The 22,016-nt window shown below is 42.5% G+C and overlaps 1 protein-coding gene across 7 annotated transcripts in view; it reads right to left on the minus strand.

Moving 5' to 3' along the window:
- LOC121480333 (cyclic AMP-dependent transcription factor ATF-7) overlaps positions 1-22,016 on the minus strand; it is a 95,303-nt gene that overhangs the window by 9,719 nt on the left and 63,568 nt on the right. For 3 of the 7 annotated variants that reach the window (XM_041736808.1, XM_041736809.1, XM_041736810.1), the window contains exons 3-10: positions 17,911-18,007; positions 12,670-12,788; positions 8,356-8,493; positions 5,569-5,726; positions 4,540-4,639; positions 3,896-4,009; positions 3,120-3,272; positions 433-630 (exon numbers count right to left, since the gene is read on the minus strand). In XM_041736808.1, the coding sequence (XP_041592742.1) occupies positions 433-630; positions 3,120-3,272; positions 3,896-4,009; positions 4,540-4,639; positions 5,569-5,726; positions 8,356-8,493; positions 12,670-12,788; positions 17,911-18,007 (1,077 nt within the window). Of the gene's footprint in view, positions 1-432; positions 631-3,119; positions 3,273-3,895; positions 4,010-4,539; positions 4,640-5,568; positions 5,727-8,355; positions 8,496-12,669; positions 12,789-13,179; positions 13,229-13,338; positions 13,370-17,910; positions 18,008-22,016 lie in introns of those variants that run through there. The other 4 variants (XM_041736813.1, XM_041736812.1, XM_041736811.1 and 1 more) reach the window with 4 other exon arrangements.

Raw genomic sequence — 22,016 nt, forward strand, 5'->3', positions numbered from 1 at the left:
ATATTCAAAAAATATCTGGATTATAAGTTTTCTATTTGTGCTCATGGGGTTTTTTCTTTTTTTTTTTTAAGCTGCATTATCTGGGGCAAATACATTTCCCTTTAGGTGTTCCATGACCCCAGTCAGATTCTACTGATGACCTAAAAGAGTACCCTGGGGCGATGAATCTAATTCCTTCCATTCAAATGGGTCTGTGGATGATTCAGACTCTAGCAGCAGGTTTGGGAGTAGATGGTGAGTGTCTTTTCCAACCCCTGGGGAAAAGACATCAATTTTGACTGTTATGAGTTTCTTTCTGCATTCCTCCTGGTACATCTTCTGGATCTGTCCTAAAGAATTACCATCTTCTATTATTATATTGTTTCACTTTTTTCTGATTCATTCTCTCTTTCCAGGTTCATCAATCCCAATAATCACCCAGGACCCACTCACACTCAGCTGAATGTTCTGAGAAGTGAGTTCCTCTGCCTTCTTCTCTAGGGAGGACACCCAGAGCTTCCGCTTTTGACGGCAGCGGGAGGCTGCAGCCCGGTTACGCTCCAGAAAACGCTGCCGCCGTTCATCAGGATCTTCATCCACTGTGCGTCGCCTTCTCCCTCCAGTGCTAGGAGTGGGCTGGGCTGGTGAGACCTGGGGTTCAGGAAGGAAGAGGGGTTACCTGAAGGGAACTTTCCAAATTAAACCTGATGTCAGTTAGGTTAGTAAGCTCTGTTAAAGATCTGGTAAAGGTGTACCAGTCTCTGCAACCAGAGCAAGTCTCATCACTATGCCCCTGAGTTTCTTTTCTGTCTACCTCCCATCTCCTTCCAGTCTTCTCAGCCCCATACTAAGACAAGCCACAACTCAGGTGGGAACTGATAATTTCTGAGACAGGTAGGGCAAGATGAAATGAGCATCACTTTTTGTTTCTTAACAAAAGGGAATCTTGTCAGTGGAGAAATCATAATGAGGGCTGGGTGTCAGGGGAACTTTTAAGGAGGCTAGAATAAAAATATTTGAGATTCACTGATCTGGAAAACAATATACACAAACAACTGAATGCTACAAGTTTCAGAAAATGAGAAAAGATTTTACTACCAGTGAAATACTGGCTATCACAGAGAGATATGGATTAGTACATCCTTATTTATACCAGCAATCACCCTCTCCACCTTGTTTGTTCTGTTGTTTTTTATTTATTTGTTTATTATTTTTAATATTCTGTTGGTTTTTAAACAAAAAATCATTTTTAATCCCTTTATAATTGGTGACATAAAACTACCTTTAGTCTTTAAACTTGAGGCTGATGTTCTCTGTCACTACAGTACTTCTGGATCATCCTCCCTTTCTATTAGCTGGTATGTGTTCAGAGAAGATAGACCGACTTTATAATAGCAGCCAAACTTAAAATGCAGAAAGGTCAGCCATCTGTATAAAAGAAACTATATAATGTAAAACAATGCCAAAAATAAATTCTTCCTGGATCTGTTGCTATCAGAGAATATATGTATTAGTAGTTTCCAAGTGCCAAAGCTCACATCAGTTGCATGAGAATAAGCATAAGCTTATAAAAAACAATCTTATACTCTACTTTAGGCCCTACTAATTTATGTTCTCCATTAATACAGATAATCAGGGCAGCCCGGGTGGCTCAGTGGTTTAGCGTTGCCTTCAGCCCGGGGCCTGATCCTAAAGACCCGGGATTGAGTTCCACATCGGGCTCCCTGCCTGGAGCCTGCTTTTCCCTCTGCTTGTGTCTTTGCCTCTCTCTCTCTGTGTGTCTGTCTCTCATGAATGAATAAATAAAATCTTAAAAAAAATACAGATAATCAAGAGATAATTTTATTTATTTGCATTAATATTATCTCTCCCAAAAGAAAAAAAAGAAGACGAAATTTAAAACTCAATTTAATGAGCTGGAGGCCCTGGGTCATTGCTTCTTACTGTACCACAGGAAGTTCATACTAATTCTTCTGAGATTTTCAATTTCCTCTTTGTCCTGAGCTCAATGGAGCACATGTAAAGACCGGTGCTTTAGGGGAATGGGGAAGGAAAACAGTAGGTTCCTATTCTCTCACAGTAACTCAGTAGCTTATGCAGGGAATAGAGGCGAAAGAGCACCAAGAGAAAGAAGGGAAGAATGAGAAAGGAATCAGCAGTGACTAAAAAGGAAGTCATGTCATTTTCTTAAGAGGGACAGCAGTACAACACAGACAAGGTGGCTACTGCTTCACCATCTCCAGGGACTGGCACTGGAAGGGGTTATAGGAGGGAGGGCAAGCTTAGCTTGCAACAAGAAAACTCAAATGAAGGCCTTTTTTGTTGGCCAAGCTTTAAGGCAGCATATGGCCACTAAATGTTAGGACATGTGGTGGTAACTGACGAAGCAGGTGGTGACATCAGAAAAAGGGGCTGGACAAAGATTTAATTCTAGAAACCCATCTCAGGTTGTTGTCACCTGTCCAGCGCAGATACTATAAAAACTAAGGCCTATTTAGTTTTCAAAAGCTTATGAAAACTGAGGCTTCCCTGAGAGAAGAACAGGGCATATAAATGGGACTGTTCTCGCTTTATTAAGACTTTCATTTCTTTGTGCTAAAAAGGGAGTAAATTGGTAAGGAAAGATATTTTATTATGTCTGCTTACTGAGCCATCTTAGTACTGTGACATCACCTTTTACTAACATATTGTCATTATTCAATGTTTGCTACAAAACCTAATTGGGTAAGTTTTTTTGGTTTTTGGCTTTTGCCCTTTTTTGGTTTATTTTTTGTAAGACTTACTACATGGGAAAGAGACTAGAGGAGCCTCCTTTGGTACATGAGTGGCCTGAGTGAGGGTCTGTCACATTTCAGAGGGTCCTGCAAATATGTCATTCATATGTAGAAAAAAACAAAATACAAAAATTGAGACCTCCTCTGTGCTAGCACTACATGACCCAGCTTGTCTGACGTAAATATCACAGAAGAGTGGATAAAGACTGGTGCCTTTTGCTACTGTCAAACTGTTCACGAGAACCAGAGCACAAGATGCCCAGAAGATTAAACCTGCTCTTCTGTAATTTTTCTGCTCCTTGAAAAACAAAAATGACATAAGTAATGGTGACACAGTGGGCTCCCTGGTCCAAGGGCCCAACTCACCTGTGGCTGGGCAGGGGATGGAGCATCAGGGTGCTGGATGAGGATCTGGCTCTGCTCAGGACGGGCCGTCACCATGGTGCTGGCGGTACCTACCACCATTCCACATCCACCATTGATTGAAGATACCTGGTGGGTTAGGGTGGCTTTTAGTCTCTGTGGGGAAAAATAATAAAAAATAGCTTGTCAAGGGTGAGGTTCTATCAAAGGTGAGAAGAGTGGGCTTCGATTTTAATACTGACCTTACAAATCACTAAAATTTCCATGCCAATTTGCCCTTAACAGAGGAATTAAAAGAAAATGACAGGGAGAATGTGCACCTGGATCCCTAAAATGCCTACTCTGTTCCTTGGCTTTCATCCTGGGCACAGTTGGAGAGTGGGGGTTGTTGAAGTAATAGAGTCCAGATGAAAGCTCTCTCCTGGAACCCAGCCAGGTGCTGGTTACGCAGCTATTCACCTCTTGGCCAGCTCTCCTGCCCACTCATCCACCCTCCATCTGTCACCCTGGAACTGAAACAGCAAGCATTCCACTCCAAACAATCTGTGCTGCCTCTTTTCACTGCCATGGTCTATGTACCAGGCTCTAAAGGTGGAAGAGAGGAGATAAGGAGTCATGAATCAGGGTCTTTTCTTCTCCAGACCCCACAACAGGGTATCTTTAGCTTTGCAAGCCCCAGAAAGTTTCTTTGCTTGGCTCACTTGAAAAACCTAGATTGGTAACACTTCTTTTGAAAGGGCCAATATTACCCATATTGCCCCAAGCTGGGATGTACTCACCATCTTGGCTTCTGATGGCATAGGGTGGCCAGAGGGAGAAATGGAACCACTGCTGTTAACTGGTGGGCCAGGGATACCAGGAATGTTGGGCACCATAGACACAGGTCTGGCCAGCTGGATCAAGACAAGGAAGAAAAACCAGAAGGGAACATAATACTAGTGGTGAAGCAACAGCTTCCCAAAACGAAGTGCTTTGGAGGTTGGCATGTCAGGGCCTGTTCTATGCAATGTGTCCATAGGGTGTAGAGGGACAGCCTGGGAAATACCTTTCCCCGTGGAGCGCTGCAGGGTAGGGAATCTAATCCTTCAGTGCTGTGACAATTTCTAGGGGAACTGCTGGAGCTGTATCTTAAGGAAAGTGGTGGGCAATGTGGGAGGTGCTAAGTGCCAAGTGAACCAACCAATCAGCAGGCTGGCAAGATCAATTCCTAGACCAGGAGCCAATTGTCCAGATGAGTCTTTGTCTAGTGTTACACAGTGCTGGATTGGCAGAGGTTAGTGAAGAGTTTAGGCAGGCTGCCATGCTCAACTAATACAGACCAGAGCCCACGTTTCCCTGGGGCTCATGTGTGTTTATGAGCATTCAGGTGGAAGGGAGGGATTAATGTGACGGTAGGGTTGGCTGCCCCAACTACAGAGCTCACCGATATAACAGAAGGCATCTGTACTGGAGGCCCTGGCAGCACAGGCATGGTCTGTCCATTAGCAAGATGCATGACGAGAGGGAGGGAGCCAGTGGGAGACCTGAGGAGACATGAAGTGAAATGTTCATCACACAGACCCTTTTGTCCATGGATCTTCATTCTATAATCACAGCAGATTGCCCAGGCTTCTCTAGTTAGGGAAGCTACAGGACAACACTGTAAAACCTTGACGCCCTCATGAAGGTGGAAAAACTAGGGAATGCTACCTACCTTGCTTTATAAATGCTGAGAAATGGTAAGATCTTTAAACCTTGCAAATTAAGCAAACACCACTGAATTCAAATGGGTGGGAAGCTAATCCTATTAAGATTTCAGAACAATTAGGGCAGCGCTCAGCGGTAGCTAGCGCCTCGGCCCAGGGCGTGATCCTGGGGTCCTGGGATCCCACGTCAGGGTCCCGGCATAGAGCCTGCTTCTTCTTCTGCCTGTGTCTCTGCCTCTCTCTCTCTCTCTCTGTGTCTCTCATTAATAAATAAATAAAATCTTAAAAAAAAAACAGATTTCAGAACATCTTTTTCTTTTTAAAGATTTTATTTATTCATGAGACACACACACACACACACACACACACATACACACACACACAGAGAGGCAGAGACACAGGCAGAGGGAGAAGCAGGATTCCTGGGGAGCCTGATGGGGGACTCGATCCCTGGACCCTGGGATCATGAGCCAAAGGCAGATGCTTAACCACTGAGCCACCTAAGCGTTGCACTTCCTAAAGTTTTAAGGATTCTTCTTTTAGATCAAGGAAATATTAAATCTCCAAATTAAGGAAGTATTGTCTCTGAACAAATACTTGCCTGTCTACTAATAAGGTTTATAAGGGAGATTTCTGCTTATGGGGGGAAATTTTATTTTGAAAGACAATCTCACTGACTTGTATCCTTTGAGTATTCAGAAACAGTCCCTGTCTTTTACCAAGTTTAAAAAGGCTCAGGCTTCACTGTTTCTCCCTGCTTTACTTACCCCAGTTGCCTGTTAGATGGTGGAGCCTGTGTGATGACAGAAGTTGGGGACGGAAGGGTTGGGTGAAGTGGGTCATAGCCTAAGTGGAGAGGCAGGGAGCCAGGGCGCACGATGGTAGGTGTGGGGGTAGAGATCACGACAGGCTTTGGGGTCATCTCCTGAGGAAAAGAGACCAAAAGATCACAAAACGCTATAAACGGCATTGTATAAAGGTAAAATATAGTACAAATCTACTGGATAGTGACTCATGTAAATCACACCCTGACTCTATCATGATCATGGACCCATACTTCACTCACCCATTCTACAGGAATGCCGAGTTAAGGCTTTTTGGCTATCTCCCTTTCAGGGATGACTGCTATGTGAAAGAAATGAGAGTTGGAAAATATCGTGAAATATTTATATAAGCACTGTAGTGCCATATAAGTTCCATATAAGTTCCAAGGACTGTCATAATTTTTCACAGGCTCTACATTCTCAATCCAAATTTGATGCCTGAGTGTCCTCTGATCTCTAATGAGAAAAGGCAGGGTATAAGACTGGTGATAAAGCAACCCAATATGTTCTACAGACACATCACCCCACTTTTTTTAAGTAGCCTCCATGCCCAATGTGGGGCTTGAATTCATGACCCCAAGATCGAGTCACTCACTCTACTGACTGAGCCAGCCAGGCACCCTCAGACAGATCCCTTTTAAAGAGACTATGAAGTTTGAATAATGGTCATGTTGTAATAAAACAAACTGCTTCCCACTGTTAACTTGTTTAGGATCTTAGTTGCTAGCAGCCACCCTGGTCCTCATGCACCTCTAGACAACCTTTAGGACCTGGTCCTGATGAAAGCGGGAGAGAGGAGGGACAGCTGTAATGTTTATGGAGGAGGTGGTTTGGAGAAATTATCAAACTAAATTTAGAAGGAAGTAAAATGAGGTACAGATGCTCTCTCCACAGTGGACACTAAAAATAATAACCCCAGGTTGAGCAGTAGAGACTGGAAAGAGGCATGAGGGGGCTTCTGAGGTTCTGATAATATCTGGGTGCTGGTTACACAGGTTGTAAACTGAAAATTCAGTGAGCTGTGTACTCACAATTCATGCACTTTTCTGTATGTATGCTATATTTCAGTACATTTATAAAAAAAACACTACTTCATAAAAAGTTTCCTTTAAAAAAAATAATACTCAGAATCCTAGTGGATTTTCTCTTTGAGTCACTAGAAGACTTCCTTCTAAGAAGATTTTTTTCCAAAATTATTTAATGTCCAATTTATGAATTACACAATTTTTTTCCCCACTTAATAACTGAAGTACAGGGGCACCTGTGTGGTGCAGTCAGTTGGGTGGCTGACTCTTGGTTTTGGCTCAGGTCATGATCTCAGGCTTGTGAGATCAAGCCCCACAGGCCCCAGGTGAGCCTGTTTGGGATTCTCTCTCTCCCTCTGCCCCTCCCCACTCCTGTCTCTCAAAAAAAACCAAAAACCAAAAAACAAACCCAAAACCAAAATACCCCAAATAATTGAAGTAAAACATACATAAAGTACATTATTCTAAAGGATACAACTAAATGACTTTATATATGTAAAGTCAAGACAGAGCCCATTTCCAGCGCCCTAGAATGTTTTCCTATGTCCCTTCCCATTCCCTTTTGAGTTCTATCATCATGAAATAGTTTTGCCTCTTCTTTTTTTTTTTTTTAAAGATTTATTTTATTTATTTATTATTTATTTGTGATAGACATAGAGAGAGAGAGAGGCAGAGACACAGGCAGAGGGAGAAGCAGGCTCCATGCAGGGAGCCCGATGTGGGACTCGATCCCAGGACTCCAGGATCACGTCCTGGGCCAAAGGCAGATGCTAAACCGCTGAGCCACCCAGGGATCCCCAGTTTTGCCTCTTCTTGAACCTGATGTAAACAGGTCCTGTGTGTACTTTCATGTCTGAATTTTGTTATTGTTTTTCAATATAATGTTTGTGGGGTTCACCCACATTGCTGTGTATATCACTAGTTCATTCTTTTTTAATGCCATGTGGTATTCCATTTTATTTTATTTACTTCTAGAGAGAGGGGGGGTGGGAGGGGGCAAAGAGAGACAGAGACTTCATCAGGCTCTATGACCAGTGTGACATGGGGTTTGATCTCATGACCCTGAGATCACAATCTGAGCCGAAACCAAGAGTCAGATGCTTGACTGACTGAGCCACCTAGGCACCCCTAGTATTCCATTTTAGAAGTATACCACTATTTATTTATTTATTTATTTATTTATTTATTTATTTATTCACTCACTCATTCATTCATTCATTCTCTTGTTGATGAACAGTTTTTGACGAATACTGCTATTATGAGCATTTTAATATGCTTTGATACAGTGGACACATGCACTAATTTCACTTCCATGTAGACTCAGAAGTAGAACTGCTGGGTCGGAGAATAGATATAATTTATACAAATCTTCTAAATAATGAACATTATTTAAATATAATCAATCCTGTATCACACATTATGCAACTATTGAATCAAAACTTAATCTACCTACCAATTAACATTTGGGATAATTTTTTTTCTTTAGGATTTTATTTATTTGAGAGAGAAAGCACGTGCAAGAAAGCAAAAGGAGCCGAGGGAGAGAGAATCTGAAGCAGACTCCCCACTGAGAACAGAGTCCAATGTGGGTATTGATCCCATGACCCTGAGATCATGACCTGAGCTGGACACCTGAAGTTGGACATTTAATCAGTGGAGCCATCTAGGCGCCTCTGGGATAATTAATTCTTAGTAGATAATTTACCTTTTCCTTGAGTGGCGGGGAGCAGGGACTAGAGGCAGGGCTATCAGGTGGGGATGAGTCTACCTCCACTGGCTCTTCTTCTTTGATTTTGATGTCTGGTGTGGAAGGCAAAGACATGTCAAGGGGCCCAGCAGCAGCCTGTTAAAAGAGAGAAATAAGCATAGTTCAACCCCACGAGTCCCTACAGGCTGAATCAAAATCTTTCCAGTTAAAATACGAGGAAATATGCTTTCTCCCCCGCCTCCCGCGTTTTTTTAAAGTAGGCTCCACACCCAACGTACGGCTTGAACTCACAATCCTGAGATCAAGAGTTGCATATTCTACTGACTGAGCCAGCCAAGTGCACTGAGGAAAAATACTTCAAAGTTCAGTCCTCAGAGAACTGAACTGCAAGTCAAAGAACTAGGGAACCTAGGTTTCATGTATAACTCTGGCCAGATCGTTTTAACTTCTTTGAACTTGTTTTTCTTTTCTAAAAAAGAATCTCAAAAATCTTTTAGATTTTTCTAAAATCTTTTTTTTAAAGGTTTTATTTATTTGAGAAAGTGGGCAAGAACATGAGCAGGGGGAAGGGCAGAAGGAGAGAGAGAGACGCAGACTCCCTCCTGAGCAGGGAGCCCGATGTGGGGCTTGATCCCAGAACCCAGGGATCATGACTCGAGCCGAACGTGGCTGCTTAACAGACTGAGCTACCCAGGCACCCCAGAACTTCTGTTTTTCTAACTGTAAAATGGAAATAATGTGTGCTTCACCACAGTGATACTTATAAAGATCCTAAAAGGGAAAAAACAAAAAAACAAAAAAACCCCACAACACTTATAATGTTTATAAAGACGCTGAAAGACCAAAAAAAAAAAAAAAAGGCATTTAAATCCATGCAAATATTATAATTATACCATTTTTCAGGAAAGTAAAATGATTCCTGAATCCAGTGCTTGCCTATTTCCAACCAGCTCTGCTAGCCACTGCAGGACCATGAGCACTTTTTCTGACAACCAGAAGGACTATTACCCAAGTATCAAAAGCAAACAAAGATAAATTAGCTATTGAAGTACTATAAATAAGATAGGAAAGATCTATTCTGGGGAACTTCCCATGCTTGATGGTGATTTCATCCCAAAATCTGGTGTTAGAGGCTAGAAGTTAGGAAGCTAGAGTTTTGGGATAATAAAGAAAAGTAAGGCTGGTCATTTGATCAGTTAAAGAAATTAGAACTTGGTCCTCGAAGCCGGACTGGGGAACACCAGAAAGGAGAGAGAATACTTTCCTGGCAGTGGTGAATCACTTCACAGAACTGTAGAGCCATAAATGGCTTTGCAGGGAACCATAAACCATCTGAGATGACGGCCCTGACACCACATCACGACAGGAGGGCTGGCACTGCAGTTTAGTTTCATGACAAGGTAGATCCTTTGTTCTATTTTTTCCATATCTTAGGCTTCTTGGTGAAAGAGGAGCTTGTTTCTAACTCTCCCCTGGCTACCTTAATCCCTAGGAAATCTTGGTAGTTGAACAAACTGAAGATAATTTGGCATCTACTACATTAGAGAAGGTGGTAATGGTTCTTTCTCTCCAATCTGATGGGGGTGAGCAATGGCAAAGATGCTTTCATTTCTGCCCTCATTTTTCCTACATCATGGAGATGTTGGGCCCAATTCAGCTAATTCTGAGATCCCTGAGGTCAGAGGGTAGTAGGAAGGAGAGGTCTCTAAGTAAACAGAATCACAGGTTTAAAACCCCTTAGGGGCATCTCCTAGAAAAGCTGTGGTTCAGTGAAATTTTAGACTCAGTCAACATTCCTGGGCACAATCTTCTACTGAATCTGTTCTTCTCATCAAGGGGAGGGAAAGACCACCCTTGTACAGGCAGAAAGGAATACCGAGATGCCCAATGAGTAAAGGCCTAACCAACTACGAATGGCCTCCCAGAAGTGTCAACTGAGTTAAAATGTCAGTAGAAAAGACTTCAAGCTTTTTTTTTTTTTTTTTTTTTTTTTTTTTTTATGATAGTCACACAGAGAGAGAGAGAGAGAGAGAGAGAGAGGCAGAGACACAGGCAGAGGGAGAAGCAGGCTCCATGCACCGGGAGCCCGACGTGGGATTCGATCCCGGGTCTCCAGGATCGCGCCCTGGGCCAAAGGCAGGCGCCAAACCGCTGCGCCACCCAGGGATCCCAGACTTCAAGCTTTTAAAGGGAGATTAATTTTCTTGAATTTGGGAACACTGGGTGGCGCAGCGGTTTAGCGCCTGCCTTTGGCCCAGGGCGCGATCCTGGAGACCCGGGATCGAATCCCACGTCGGGCTCCCGGTACATGGAGCCTGCTTCTCCCTCTACCTATGTCTCTGCCTCTCTCTCTCTCTGTGTGACTATCATAAATAAATAAAAATTTTAAAAAAATTTTTTCTTGAATTTGCCTATGAGTTTGATTTTTTTTTATTTTTTAAAGATTTTATTTATTTATTCATGAGAGATACACACACACACACACAGAGAGAGAGAGAGAGAGAGAGAGACACACACACAGGCAGAGGGAGAAGCAGGCTCCATGCAAGGAGCCTGATGTGGGACTCGATCCTGGGTCTCCAGGATCACGCCATGGGCTGAAGGTGGCGCTAAACCACTGAGCCAGCCACCTGGGCTGCCCTGAGTTTGATTTTAAAGCACCTGTGTTCTGGTGGAAACAATCTGACTGATTTCTTGGTCTACCAGAGAGGAGAAATAATGGTGGGGTGGGGTGGGGTGGCAGTGGGCGGGTAGGGAAGCTATAAAATAAAATTATACCATATAGGTTGAAGTCGCTGAGAGATGAGAGACTGGAGTCTCTAAAGAAAATAGTGATGAGGGATCCCTGAGTGGCTCAGAGGCTGAGCTCCTGCCTTCGGCCCAGGGCCTGATTCTGGAGTCCCAGGATCGATTCCCACATCAGGCTCCCTGCATGGAGCCTGCTTCTCACTCTGCCTGTCTCTGCCTCTCTCTCTCTCTCTGTGTCTCTCATGAATAAATAAATAAAATCTTTAAAAAAGAAAATAGTGATGAGAAGACTATGGCTAGGCCAGCCATTTGAAAGTAGAATTACAAATAGAAGCCATTGGATTTCCCTGCTTTCTTTCAGTTGGAGGGAGATAGCAGGAATCGAAGTTCAGAGGAAGCTATGAAACTTGGAAAAACCTCCAGTGATAAGGACACCTTATCTTGCATTCTTACAATTACAATTTAAGCTGGACCAAAAAACTCATGCACAACTCTCTTATTTATCTGCTCTCTTCTTCTTAAAAGGAAAGAGCTCAGAATATGAAGGGATTCTAACATTTTAATCCTCTACAATAACTATACTAAGTGGCCTAAATATAGTTGAACACCTTGTGATAGCTTCCACCTGCTGGTCCTATTTCTCCCTCTGGGCCAGAGAGTAGGTTTAACCCCTCTTTTACATGAAAACTCTTCACATGTTTGAAGACTACAATTTTGTTCACCTTAAAACTTCTCTTCCTCAGTTTCTTTATGTGTTCCCAAAGTGATGTAATTTCTAGTTCTTTAACCATCCTTGTTGATCTCCTTTGGAATGCATGAAGAATACCTTTCTTTATAAGTTTAATGTCGTGAATATTATTAGAAAGCTACCTGAAGGTAAGAGCTATATACATTGAAACAAAGAAGTGTCAAAATTCAAGAAGAGTTTGTAGATTGGCTGACTCAGTGAAAACAGCCTAGGTGAAAAGTCTGATTAGCTCAGAAGAAAGTGAGAGATTTGACCCAAAAACATGTTATCTCACAGAATCTGAGTAATTCATAATCTTTTAACATCCTTAAGATACTCAGAAGATAAATAAATTTTTTAAAAAAGAGATTACTGCAGATGCCTGGGTGGATCAGTGGTTGAGTGTATGCCTTTGGCTGGGGACATGATCCCAGAGTCCCAGGATCGAGTTCCACATCGGGCTTCCTGCATGGAGCCTGCTTCTCCCTCTGCCTGTGTCTCTGCCTCTCTCTCTCTGTGTCTCTCATGAATAAATAAATAAAATCTTAAAAAATAAAATAAAATAAAAAATTTTAAAAAAATAAAAAGGAGATTACTGAACTAATGCTCCACTGAAAGGGCAAGAAGCCTAATTTTTGGTAAAGACAGACTTGTGCTGATCTATCACCTGGACCTGAAGATGTGGAACACTGACTTGGATTAGTGGGAACTGTCTGGTTCTAAAGAATAGTCCATAATTTTGTGATCTAACTGATTAAGCAAATTATCCCAGGGCACAATGAAAATAGCCTCCATCTGAACACTGCCAGTTTGTCAGCAAAAATCCCGCCTCTTGCCTTTTTTTCCTCCTCATCTGCAGCTTTCTTGAATTCATGTTCAAAGGAGCTAGCTAATTCATTGAAGAGCCCCACCTCCTCACAATTCTTCAGGAATCTAGTCGGAGTAGGAGTTTGATCTGCAGACATGGAAAAAAAAAAAAAAAAGGAAACTTTATTTTAGTTTTGACCTGAAATTAAAACTTGACAATATATAGAAAACACATTTTTATCTTTCTATTTGGAAAGAGTCTCTGTGTTAGGGCAAATTTGCTTTTGTGGAGCTCGAGTAGGTGAAAGCCAGCGTAGGCCACCAGAGGGTGTCTGTGCTGTGCTGCCTCAAGGCCAGCAGAGGGAAGACAGAACAATGTTTTGTTATGTGACTATCCCTGTAACCCCCTTTCTCCCAGAGGCTGGTTTCACCTCCCTCACCCCCAAACAAAACAAAAACCACCCACCTACATGGAGTTTGTGAAACCTCCAGATCTGAAAATCAAGAACAGTTAAGCGACATTTTCTCTTCAAACTTACTCCCTGCTAGGTCTGAAGTGAGCAGGTATAAGCAGATGGACGTTAAAATCTGATGAGGAGAAGAAACTGAGGATCAGATGGTTGAGTTTGCTTGCTAAAGCTACCAAATAAGAAATGGTGCCTTGTCTTTCAGTGGTCACTGAGGTAAGGGTCTGTTACCTTCTGAAGGCATTCCAGGCAAATCTAGGGGCTGGGGAACAAGACAGCAAGATCATGAGCTAGAAAAGGAAACTGCAAACAATAGAGCTCATTTCACAGAGACCTGGGCCCAGAGCAAATTCCGGAAACCAGGATATTTGGATTTAGATTTGCCAGCCAAAATATCCTTTCAGGGGCTGCAAAAATCTTTCCTTAACAGTGCCTCTGCCCTTGGGAAGAGGAAGGCAATCGGTAACCCATGGGAACTTTTCGAGCAACTTGAATTTTAGATTTGAGCTCCTCTCTTCCCATTGTGCTTTTCTAGTTTATGTCTCTTAGGTCAGCTGAATCCTGTTCCCTGATTTAAATTGCTATTATGATGGTTTTCTTTGACATGCTAGTCACCTCAGGGATTCATTTCATACCCAAACTGCTAAACTGAATGACAGAAACAGAACTCTGTTTAAATGATGTTTTAAGGAGTGAGACCTGGGATTAAAATCGTTCCTTCTAGCATGATCGATTGGAAATAGTCCACTGGGATTTTCCATGGAAAGAGCGTAATTTTTTTTTTTTTTTAATTTAAACAAAACCTCTTCTGAATCAGAGTGTTTAGAAAAGTTACCACTACCTCCCAAAATAGTTTTAAAAGGTCCTCTGGCAGCTTTGGTTGGCCAATGATGAAGCCACTTTCCCTCCATCCCCGGGTGAGTGGAGGTAACATCATCCTTTATGCTCAAGAGTACTTCAGTAAGGGCACACACAAAAAATCACAACTCAAGTGAAACAGAACAGGGCAGCTAAGGGCATGGCAATGGCAGAAGAGGGCTTTTGCTTCTCTGACCTGAGACTTATATAAACTGCTCCCATTCCTGAACATCCAAACAGCCTGAAAATATAAAGAAAACCCTTAGCATGCTCTGATGATTCTAAAGAAATCAACAAGTATTTACTGAATACCCTCTACATGTTTTGATGCTACATGCATGTACACTTGTGGGTAAATTTGAGGGAGGAGAGGGATAGGAGTATAGGAGTTTTGCTCAAATACAAGACATGGCTTTTGCCCTAGAGAACAAAGAGAATGTTTTCTAGTTGAGGAAATTAACATATATATAGATAGCATCATAGTATACAAAAAAAAAATAGGTGACATGTGCAGTAGAGAATAAATTTGTTGTAGTAATTAAATAAAGACAAATTAATGGGCCGTCTGGGTGGCTCAGTGGTTGAGCATCTGCCTTTGGCTCAGGGCGTGATCCCGGGGTCCTGGGATCAAGTTCTGCATCGAGCTCCCTGCAGGGAGCCTGCTTCTCCCTCTGCCTGTGTGTCTGCCTGTCTCTCTCTCGGTGTCTCTCATGAATAAATAAATAAAAATCTTAAAAAATAAAAGACAAATTAATGACAGAATAGTTAGGAAGTTTCAAGAAGTGGGACTTGAGCTGGGCCTTAAAAATGGTTTTCACAGGACCCCTCAGTGACTCAGCGGTTGAGCGTCTGCGTTTGACTCAGGGCATGGTCCTGGGGTCCAGGATCGAGTCCCATATTGGGCTCCTGCGGGGAGCCTGCTTCTCCCTCTGTCTGCGTCTCTCTTTTTCTCTCTCTCTCTCTCATGAATAAAATCTTAAAAAAAAAAAAAAAAAAAGAATGGTTTTCACTGGGAGAAAGCAGAGACGATTTGAAGGGTTAGGAATAAGGCAGGAAGAGGCACAGAGAAAGGCTAGGTATGGGGTCTGCGTATAGATGAGAAGGAAAGGGATATTTTGGATAAAGATAATCAAATCAGGGGGAGCCTGGGTGGCTCAGTTAGTAGAGCATGTGACTTGATCCTAAGGTCATGAGTTCAAGGCCCATGGTGGGTGCAGAATCTATTTAAATTACAAAAGAAAGAAAAGAAAAAAGATAATCAAGTCAAGTTTATGTTATAAACAAAGTTGGGTAGGTACCATCAGGCTAGACTATAGAAAGCTTGAGAGTCCAAGTATAAATAGCCTTGAAAATAAAAGAAAATAGGAAGATTAGCACAGATTTTTTAAAAATTTAAATTCAATTAACATACAGTATATTACCAGAGGCAAAGTTCAGTGATTCACCAGCTGTATATAAAACCCCAGTGCGGGCAGCCCTGGTGGCGCAGCGGTTTAGTGCTGCCTGCAGCCAAGGGCGTGATCCTGGAGACCCGGGATCGAGTCCCACATCAGGCTCCCTGCATGGTGCCTGCTTCTCCCTCTGCCTGTGTCTCTGCCTCTCTCTCTAGCTGTGTCTCCATGAATAAATAAGTTTAAAAAAAAAAAAAAAAAACCCAGTGCTCATTACCTCATGTGCCTTCCTTAATGCCCATCACCCAGTTATCCCATTCCACCAACTCCCTCCCCTCCAGCAATACTCAGTTTGTTTCCTACAATTAAGAGTCTCTTATGCTTCGAGTTTTGTTTTGTTTTGTTTTTAAATCTGTAGAGCATTTTATTTAGAGGGAGGTGGTTTTTTAAATAAAAAAAATTCTATCCCCAAGGTGGGGTTTGAACTCACGACCCTGAGATCAAGAGTTTCATGTTTTACCAACTAAGCCAGAGAGCCAGGTGCCCCAGATTAGGACAGATTTTGAGCAAAGCAGAAGAATTTAAGAAGATAGGCTTTTCAAGAGAATGCAAGACAGATTAGAATAAGAGACCAGTCAAGGAGGCCAGCCAGGACACTTTGGAGAAACCCAAGCATAATGAGAGTGGTGGAAGGAACAGAATGGGAAGAAAGAATAAATCAACTCGACTTTTTTTTTTTTTAAAGAACTCAAGGTTTTGAGAATACGGATATGATATATCGCTGAATAACAAGAAGGAGAAGGTCTAAGGGACAAGAAGAGAAGTTCAGAATTGGGGTGTGGCAGGGGGGCATGAAGATATGAATGACAGAAGACAGCCAAGTAAATGTTCAATAAGGGATTGGAGTACATGTCGGACACCAAATCTTAATTTAGAGAAATGAGAATTACCAGCCTCGACAGGATAACTGGAGTCATGTGCAATGAGATGAGCACTCCAGAACAGAATGCAAAGAATAACAGGAAAATACTTTCTCTCTTTGGGACTATCCTGTATCAATTTCTCTCATCACTCCTGGAGTCTTGGCATAGACCTTTCCACTCATCTGAAATAGCCTTTCCAACCTGATAACTTTGCCTCAACTGTACTTTTTTCATAAACTTTCTCTAATTGTAGTTAATATTCATTCTCTTAATATTTATATTGTTTGAATTATTCACTTGTACTTGACTGCAAACTCTAAAATTTTTTTCATGCATATATGCCTTGACTTAATATATTTAAGTATGGGGTCCAAGTCCCTGCTCCGCTGTGTCAGGTATACTTGGACCCAAGCTCAAGCTTGTAAATAAACCCTCATGTGTTTGCAAAAAAAAAAAAAAAAAAAAATATATATATATATATATATATATATATATATATATATATATATATTTAAGTATGTGTTACCTACGTATATTTTTATACCATATCCACTCTTCCCTAAAACTTCCTCCAAGTTTTCTTAAGGATCATCAATGACAATGTCCCCACTCATGTCCTTTTCTAGGAATTATAATCTACAAACTCCTAGCAAAGTAGCTGGTGGATACAATAGCTATTCAATAAATATTTACTGAATTAATAAGGATTAAGAGATCTGTAAGGGCAAGTTCCTTTCTTCACATATAAAAGTATGGAGAGGGGAGTTTCCCTCTTCACTATATCTTGGGTTGCATTTGGCTAGTAATAATTACAAAAATCGTGTCTTATGTGAGTTATTAACTGATGTAATAACCACCAACTAAATCCCTTATTGGCTAAATACTGTGGTAAGCTTGCTTATTAACTCAGGCTAAATCAGAACCCCTCACAGTATCAAAAGAAAAGGCCCACTTTGTTTTGTCTGTCTGCCTAGCTGAAAATGGCACAACAGAACTGCTGCACAATTTGAGAGCAGTTGCTGAGAATGCTCCCCTGAGAATGGCACATGTAAGCAAGACAGTATCTAAAACAACCGGCAAGAGGTTCCAGGTCACCCAAATTGGCTTAGAAAAGTCCCATTGACTAAACGCCTTGTTTGAGCTTTGGAAATGTGCCCTCAATACTGTCTGGGTTCATAAGGCAAGTTGAATTTACGAACTGACAATCTGCCTGCTTGGAGGAAACTGACACCCAGTGGAAGAGAAGCAGCCAGGCTAGGTCGGCTTTCTTGCTTTCTTTTGTTCACCCCTTCACTGTGGATAGGGAGAATGTCAAAGGCATCTTTTGTCTGTAAATCTTCCAAAGTCTTAATAAAAAGAAGGCAAGGAGGGAATAGACTGAAAAAAGCCAAGACAAAACCTCAACACACCTACCCTCAAAAACCACAGAACCCAATCTTGTATTAAAAACAGAATGGAGGGCACAATAGAAACTTGGGAGCTTTTAGTGTTCCTTTTTCCTGATTAAATGCAGATCACATAAGGACTCTTAATGGGAAAAGGGGAGTATAGCTCCCAGTACATCTGGTCCCTGGTATTAATCTTAACTGTCTGGTGATACCAAGGCACGTGGCTTCTGGGGCAGCAAATACCTGCAATGATGACTGAGTCAGTTCGGGCTGGGCCAAATTTCAATGTCATCTCATGCTTGTGTTTATGAACTGCCAGGTGGTCCTCGTTTGTAAATCTCTGAAACGAAACAGAAACAGGGATGTGAAAAAAAAAAGCGATTCGGTGCCCTTTTAAAATGTCCTACTAAACATCCTGCGATAAGGATGGCCCCTGGACAGAGGGGCTGGAGAGGGAATGGAAAGGAGAAAAAACTGGAAGTGATGGGAAAGGAGAGGAGATGGGTTAAAGGAGAAAATGGGAGAAGGAGAAAGAGACACTAGAAAACTGGAGGAAAGGAGAAGAGGAGGGCCGCAGCACCAACTGCTCTGTGGTATCAGGTCCAAATGAGAGAAGTGGACAGATTGCTGGTGAAGTGGGGTCTAGGCAGGAGGCTCCAAATGAAAAAAACATTTAGGCGAGGCTCGTAGCAAACAAGGGGAAAATAATTTTTAATAATAATAATAAAGAGAGAAGAAGAGAAAGGCTGAACACTCGTTGGTCATCACAAAAATAGGAAATTCAGAATGAACCTCTCCGTGGTGGGGCTGAATTGGACTATTTATGAGGGGGCTAACAGGGAGATAAATTATGCAGGATTAGGAGAACCATTTAACTTCCTGGCCCCCACAGTGCTGCAGCAGGCGCCTGCCCAGCTATTTGGCTCAGGGTTTTAATGAGCCAGGATGGAGCTGTAGAGGACAGAGACCCAATGGCCAGCAGTAATGGCACACACCAGCCCCATCGGCCAAATGCTGTCTCCCCTCATCGGGCAGCTCGCCTGGGCTCCGTCAGCCATAAAGAGGCCAGTGCAATGCTGCTGGCTATATAATGACAGAATAAAAATGCAAGCAAAAAAATTTTTGTTAGGGTAGGGAGAAGCCCGTAGGCGGGATGAGGGAAGGGAAGAGATGGTAGAGAGGTTTCATTTATTTAGGGGTTTGGTTGAAAGGACAATGAAAAGGTGAGGCTGGGTCAGCCTCAGTTTATGACATGTAAGACAGGGTTACTGGACAGTAATTTATGCTCCCACCCCTTCTTCAGAGCGGGGGAGGTAAAGAGAACAGATGAACAGCAGTAATTCAAAAGAATGATACCCTCAAAATTCCCTTTGAGGCTGGCTGGCCTGGTTCCTTCATTAAAACATGCCTGCAACACAGGAACAGCTTGGATGCTGCAGCTTCCCACAGCTCCCTCACCAGCCAGCCTCTGAAACATGCTTCTATTTGTCTTTTTGTTTCTAAAAATAATGACTGGTTTGTTCCCTCTTTTTACTTTCCTCATTAGATACATATATACTTCCGACCAAACACTATACCTTTAGCTCTTTTCCCACAGTGCTTCTTGACTGCAAACCAAACAGACAGGAGCTAGCCCCACCCACCCCGGCTCCTTTCCAGTTCCAACACTGAACTTCAGTTTAAGTTCCTTTATTTTATCTAAAAGTATTTTACTTAACCAGGTAACCTCCCTCAAATTTGTTCTGAGGCCTATCACCACTAAAGCTAGCTTAAGGTGTAAAATCCTTCCAGGCCAGGCCTATAGTCCTGAAGGGAAAAGTGGATTTTCTTTTTCTTTTTTTTTTTTTAATTTTTATTTATTTTTGATAGTCACACACAGAGAGAGGCAGAGACACAGGCAGAGGGAGAAGCAGGCTCCATGCACCGGGAGCCTGATGTGGGATTTGATCCCGGGTCTCCAGGATCGCGCCCTGGGCCAAAGGCAGGCGCCAAACCGCTGTGCCACCCAGGGATCCCCAAAAAGTGGATTTTCAATTACAAGTATGAAGAACCAAAAAGTAAAACTGTCAAAAAACTGCCTGAGTAGTTTCTGATGGCTCCAGGATAAAGCTGGAAAAAGTGTGCTGGAATTTAGCCAAGAACTTTAGTTTTCTCTATTGTTGGTTAACGCTAGGCATCAACTGTTTCCTTCACAGATTTCTCCCTAAGGAAAAAAGGGGAGGCAGTGAAGAAAGGAAGAACAGCCTGTTAAGCAGGGCTATGATATCTGTGGGTTAGGTAAGTCACTGTTGAGCTTCTGGGATTGCCAGGTATTCCGTAAGAGGAAGTGAGCAGAATCTCGTCTACAGTAAAGAACCATCACTTCAAGGGAAGGAGAAGAGAAGTGGATTAGGCAGAGGTATACATTTCAAAACATATTGGTGATGTTCTAACCACCTTTTTCAAGAAGATATTTATAAGTACACCAAGGATATTTCATATAGGTAGCCTGAAAACTTTGCACAATGTTCTAGGATCTAGAAGAATGACTTTCAAGCAAAGTCCTTTTCCACTATCAAAAATCAAGTCTGCTTGGGCACCTGGGGGGGCTCAGCAGTGTAGCGTCTGCCTTGGGCCCAGGGCGTGATCCTGGAGTCCCAGGATTGAGTCCCATGGTGGGCTCCCTGCAGGGAGCCTGTTCTCCCTCTGTCTGTGTCTCTGCCTCTCTCTCTGGGTCTCTCATGAATATGTAAATAAAATCTTTAAAAAAAAATCAAGTCTGCTCAAAACTGAGCTGAGAGAAAGACTTAAAAACTCCATCAGGTTTTTCTCTGGTTAGGATCACTTAATATTTTACTTCACATAGGGGCGCCTGGGTGGCACAGTCGGTTAAGTAGTAGACTCTTGGTTTCAACTCACGTCATGATCTTGGGGTGGTGAGACTGAGCCTCATGCCAGGCTCCAAACTCAGCGTGGAGTCTGCTTGAGTTTCTCTCCCTCTCCTGCTCATGCTCTCTCTCTAAAATAAATAAACCTTTAGGGATGTGGGGGGACCACCCAGACACCCTAAAAATTTTTTTTTGAAGGCAACTCCTGAGGCACCTGGGTGGCTTAGTTAAGTGTCCGCTTTCAGCTCAGGTCATGATCTGGGGAGTCCCGGGATTGAGCCCCGTACCAGGCTTCCTGCTCAGTGGGGAGCCTGCTTCTCCCTTTCCCTCTGCTGCCCCCCCTGCTCTACTATCTCTGTCAAATAAATAAATAAAATCTTAAAAAAAAAAAAAAGGCAATTCCCTGTTATAATTTTGCTACAAAGTCCCGACTTGTCTTATCTGTCTCTAGTTCTAGTTCCTCTCTGCTGCACACCCCTGGACTGCACTCCCTTCCAAAATTCCCTGATCCCTGTTGGAACTATTAATTTTTTACCAATCAAAAACTGGGACCTGGGGCACCTGGGTGGCACAGTGGTTGAGTGTCTGCCTTTGGCTCAGGTTGTGATCCTGGGGTCCTGGGATCAAGTCCCACATTGGGCTCCCTGAGGGAAATCTCCTTCTCCCTCTGCCTGTGTCTCCACCTCTCTCTGTATGTCTCTCATGAATAAATAAAATCTTAAAAAAATAATAAAAAAATTTTAAAAAGCGATCACACATATCTTCTCATCATATATATCAAAATGTTTTTTTTAAAGATTTTATTTATTAGAGACAGAGAGAGAGAGAAAGAGAGAGAGGCAGAGACACAGGCAGAGGGAGAAGCAGGCTCTATCTGAAGGCGGCGCTAAACTGCTAAGCCACCGGGGCTGCCCTCAAAATGTTCTTTATACTCAACGCTACTTTGCAACTATGGGAGTCACAAGATCTACGGCTAGAACTTGTTATCTAATGCATCAATAAAAAAGAACACACGACATTACCAAATTAAAAAAAATATCTTTTAGATTTTATTTATTTATTTGAGAAAGAGACAAAGTTAGTGACAGAGATAGCAAAAGAGAGCACAAATGGGGAGGAGAGAGAGAAGCAGGCTCCCCGCTGAGCAGGGAGCCTGACGTGGGGCTCAATCCCAGGACCCTGGGATCATGGTGCTTAGGCTGATGCTTAACTGACTGAGCCACCCAGGCGCCCCTATCAAATATTTTTAAAACATTTTTGGTAATTGTATTTCAAAATAATTGATTTCCTTTATAATTCTATGTATTTAACTTTATTAACTTAAAAGCAATATCCTAGGGATCCCTGGGTGGCGCAGTGGTTTGGCGCCTGCCTTTGGCCTGGGGCGCGATCCTGGAGACCCAGGATCGAGTCCCGCGTCGGGCTCCCAGTACATGGAGCCTGCTTCTCCTTCTGCCTGTGTCTCTGCCTCTCTCTCTCTCG

The sequence above is a fragment of the Vulpes lagopus genome, chromosome 21 (genome assembly GCF_018345385.1).
Source record: "Vulpes lagopus strain Blue_001 chromosome 21, ASM1834538v1, whole genome shotgun sequence".
Lineage (NCBI taxonomy): Eukaryota > Metazoa > Chordata > Mammalia > Carnivora > Canidae > Vulpes > Vulpes lagopus.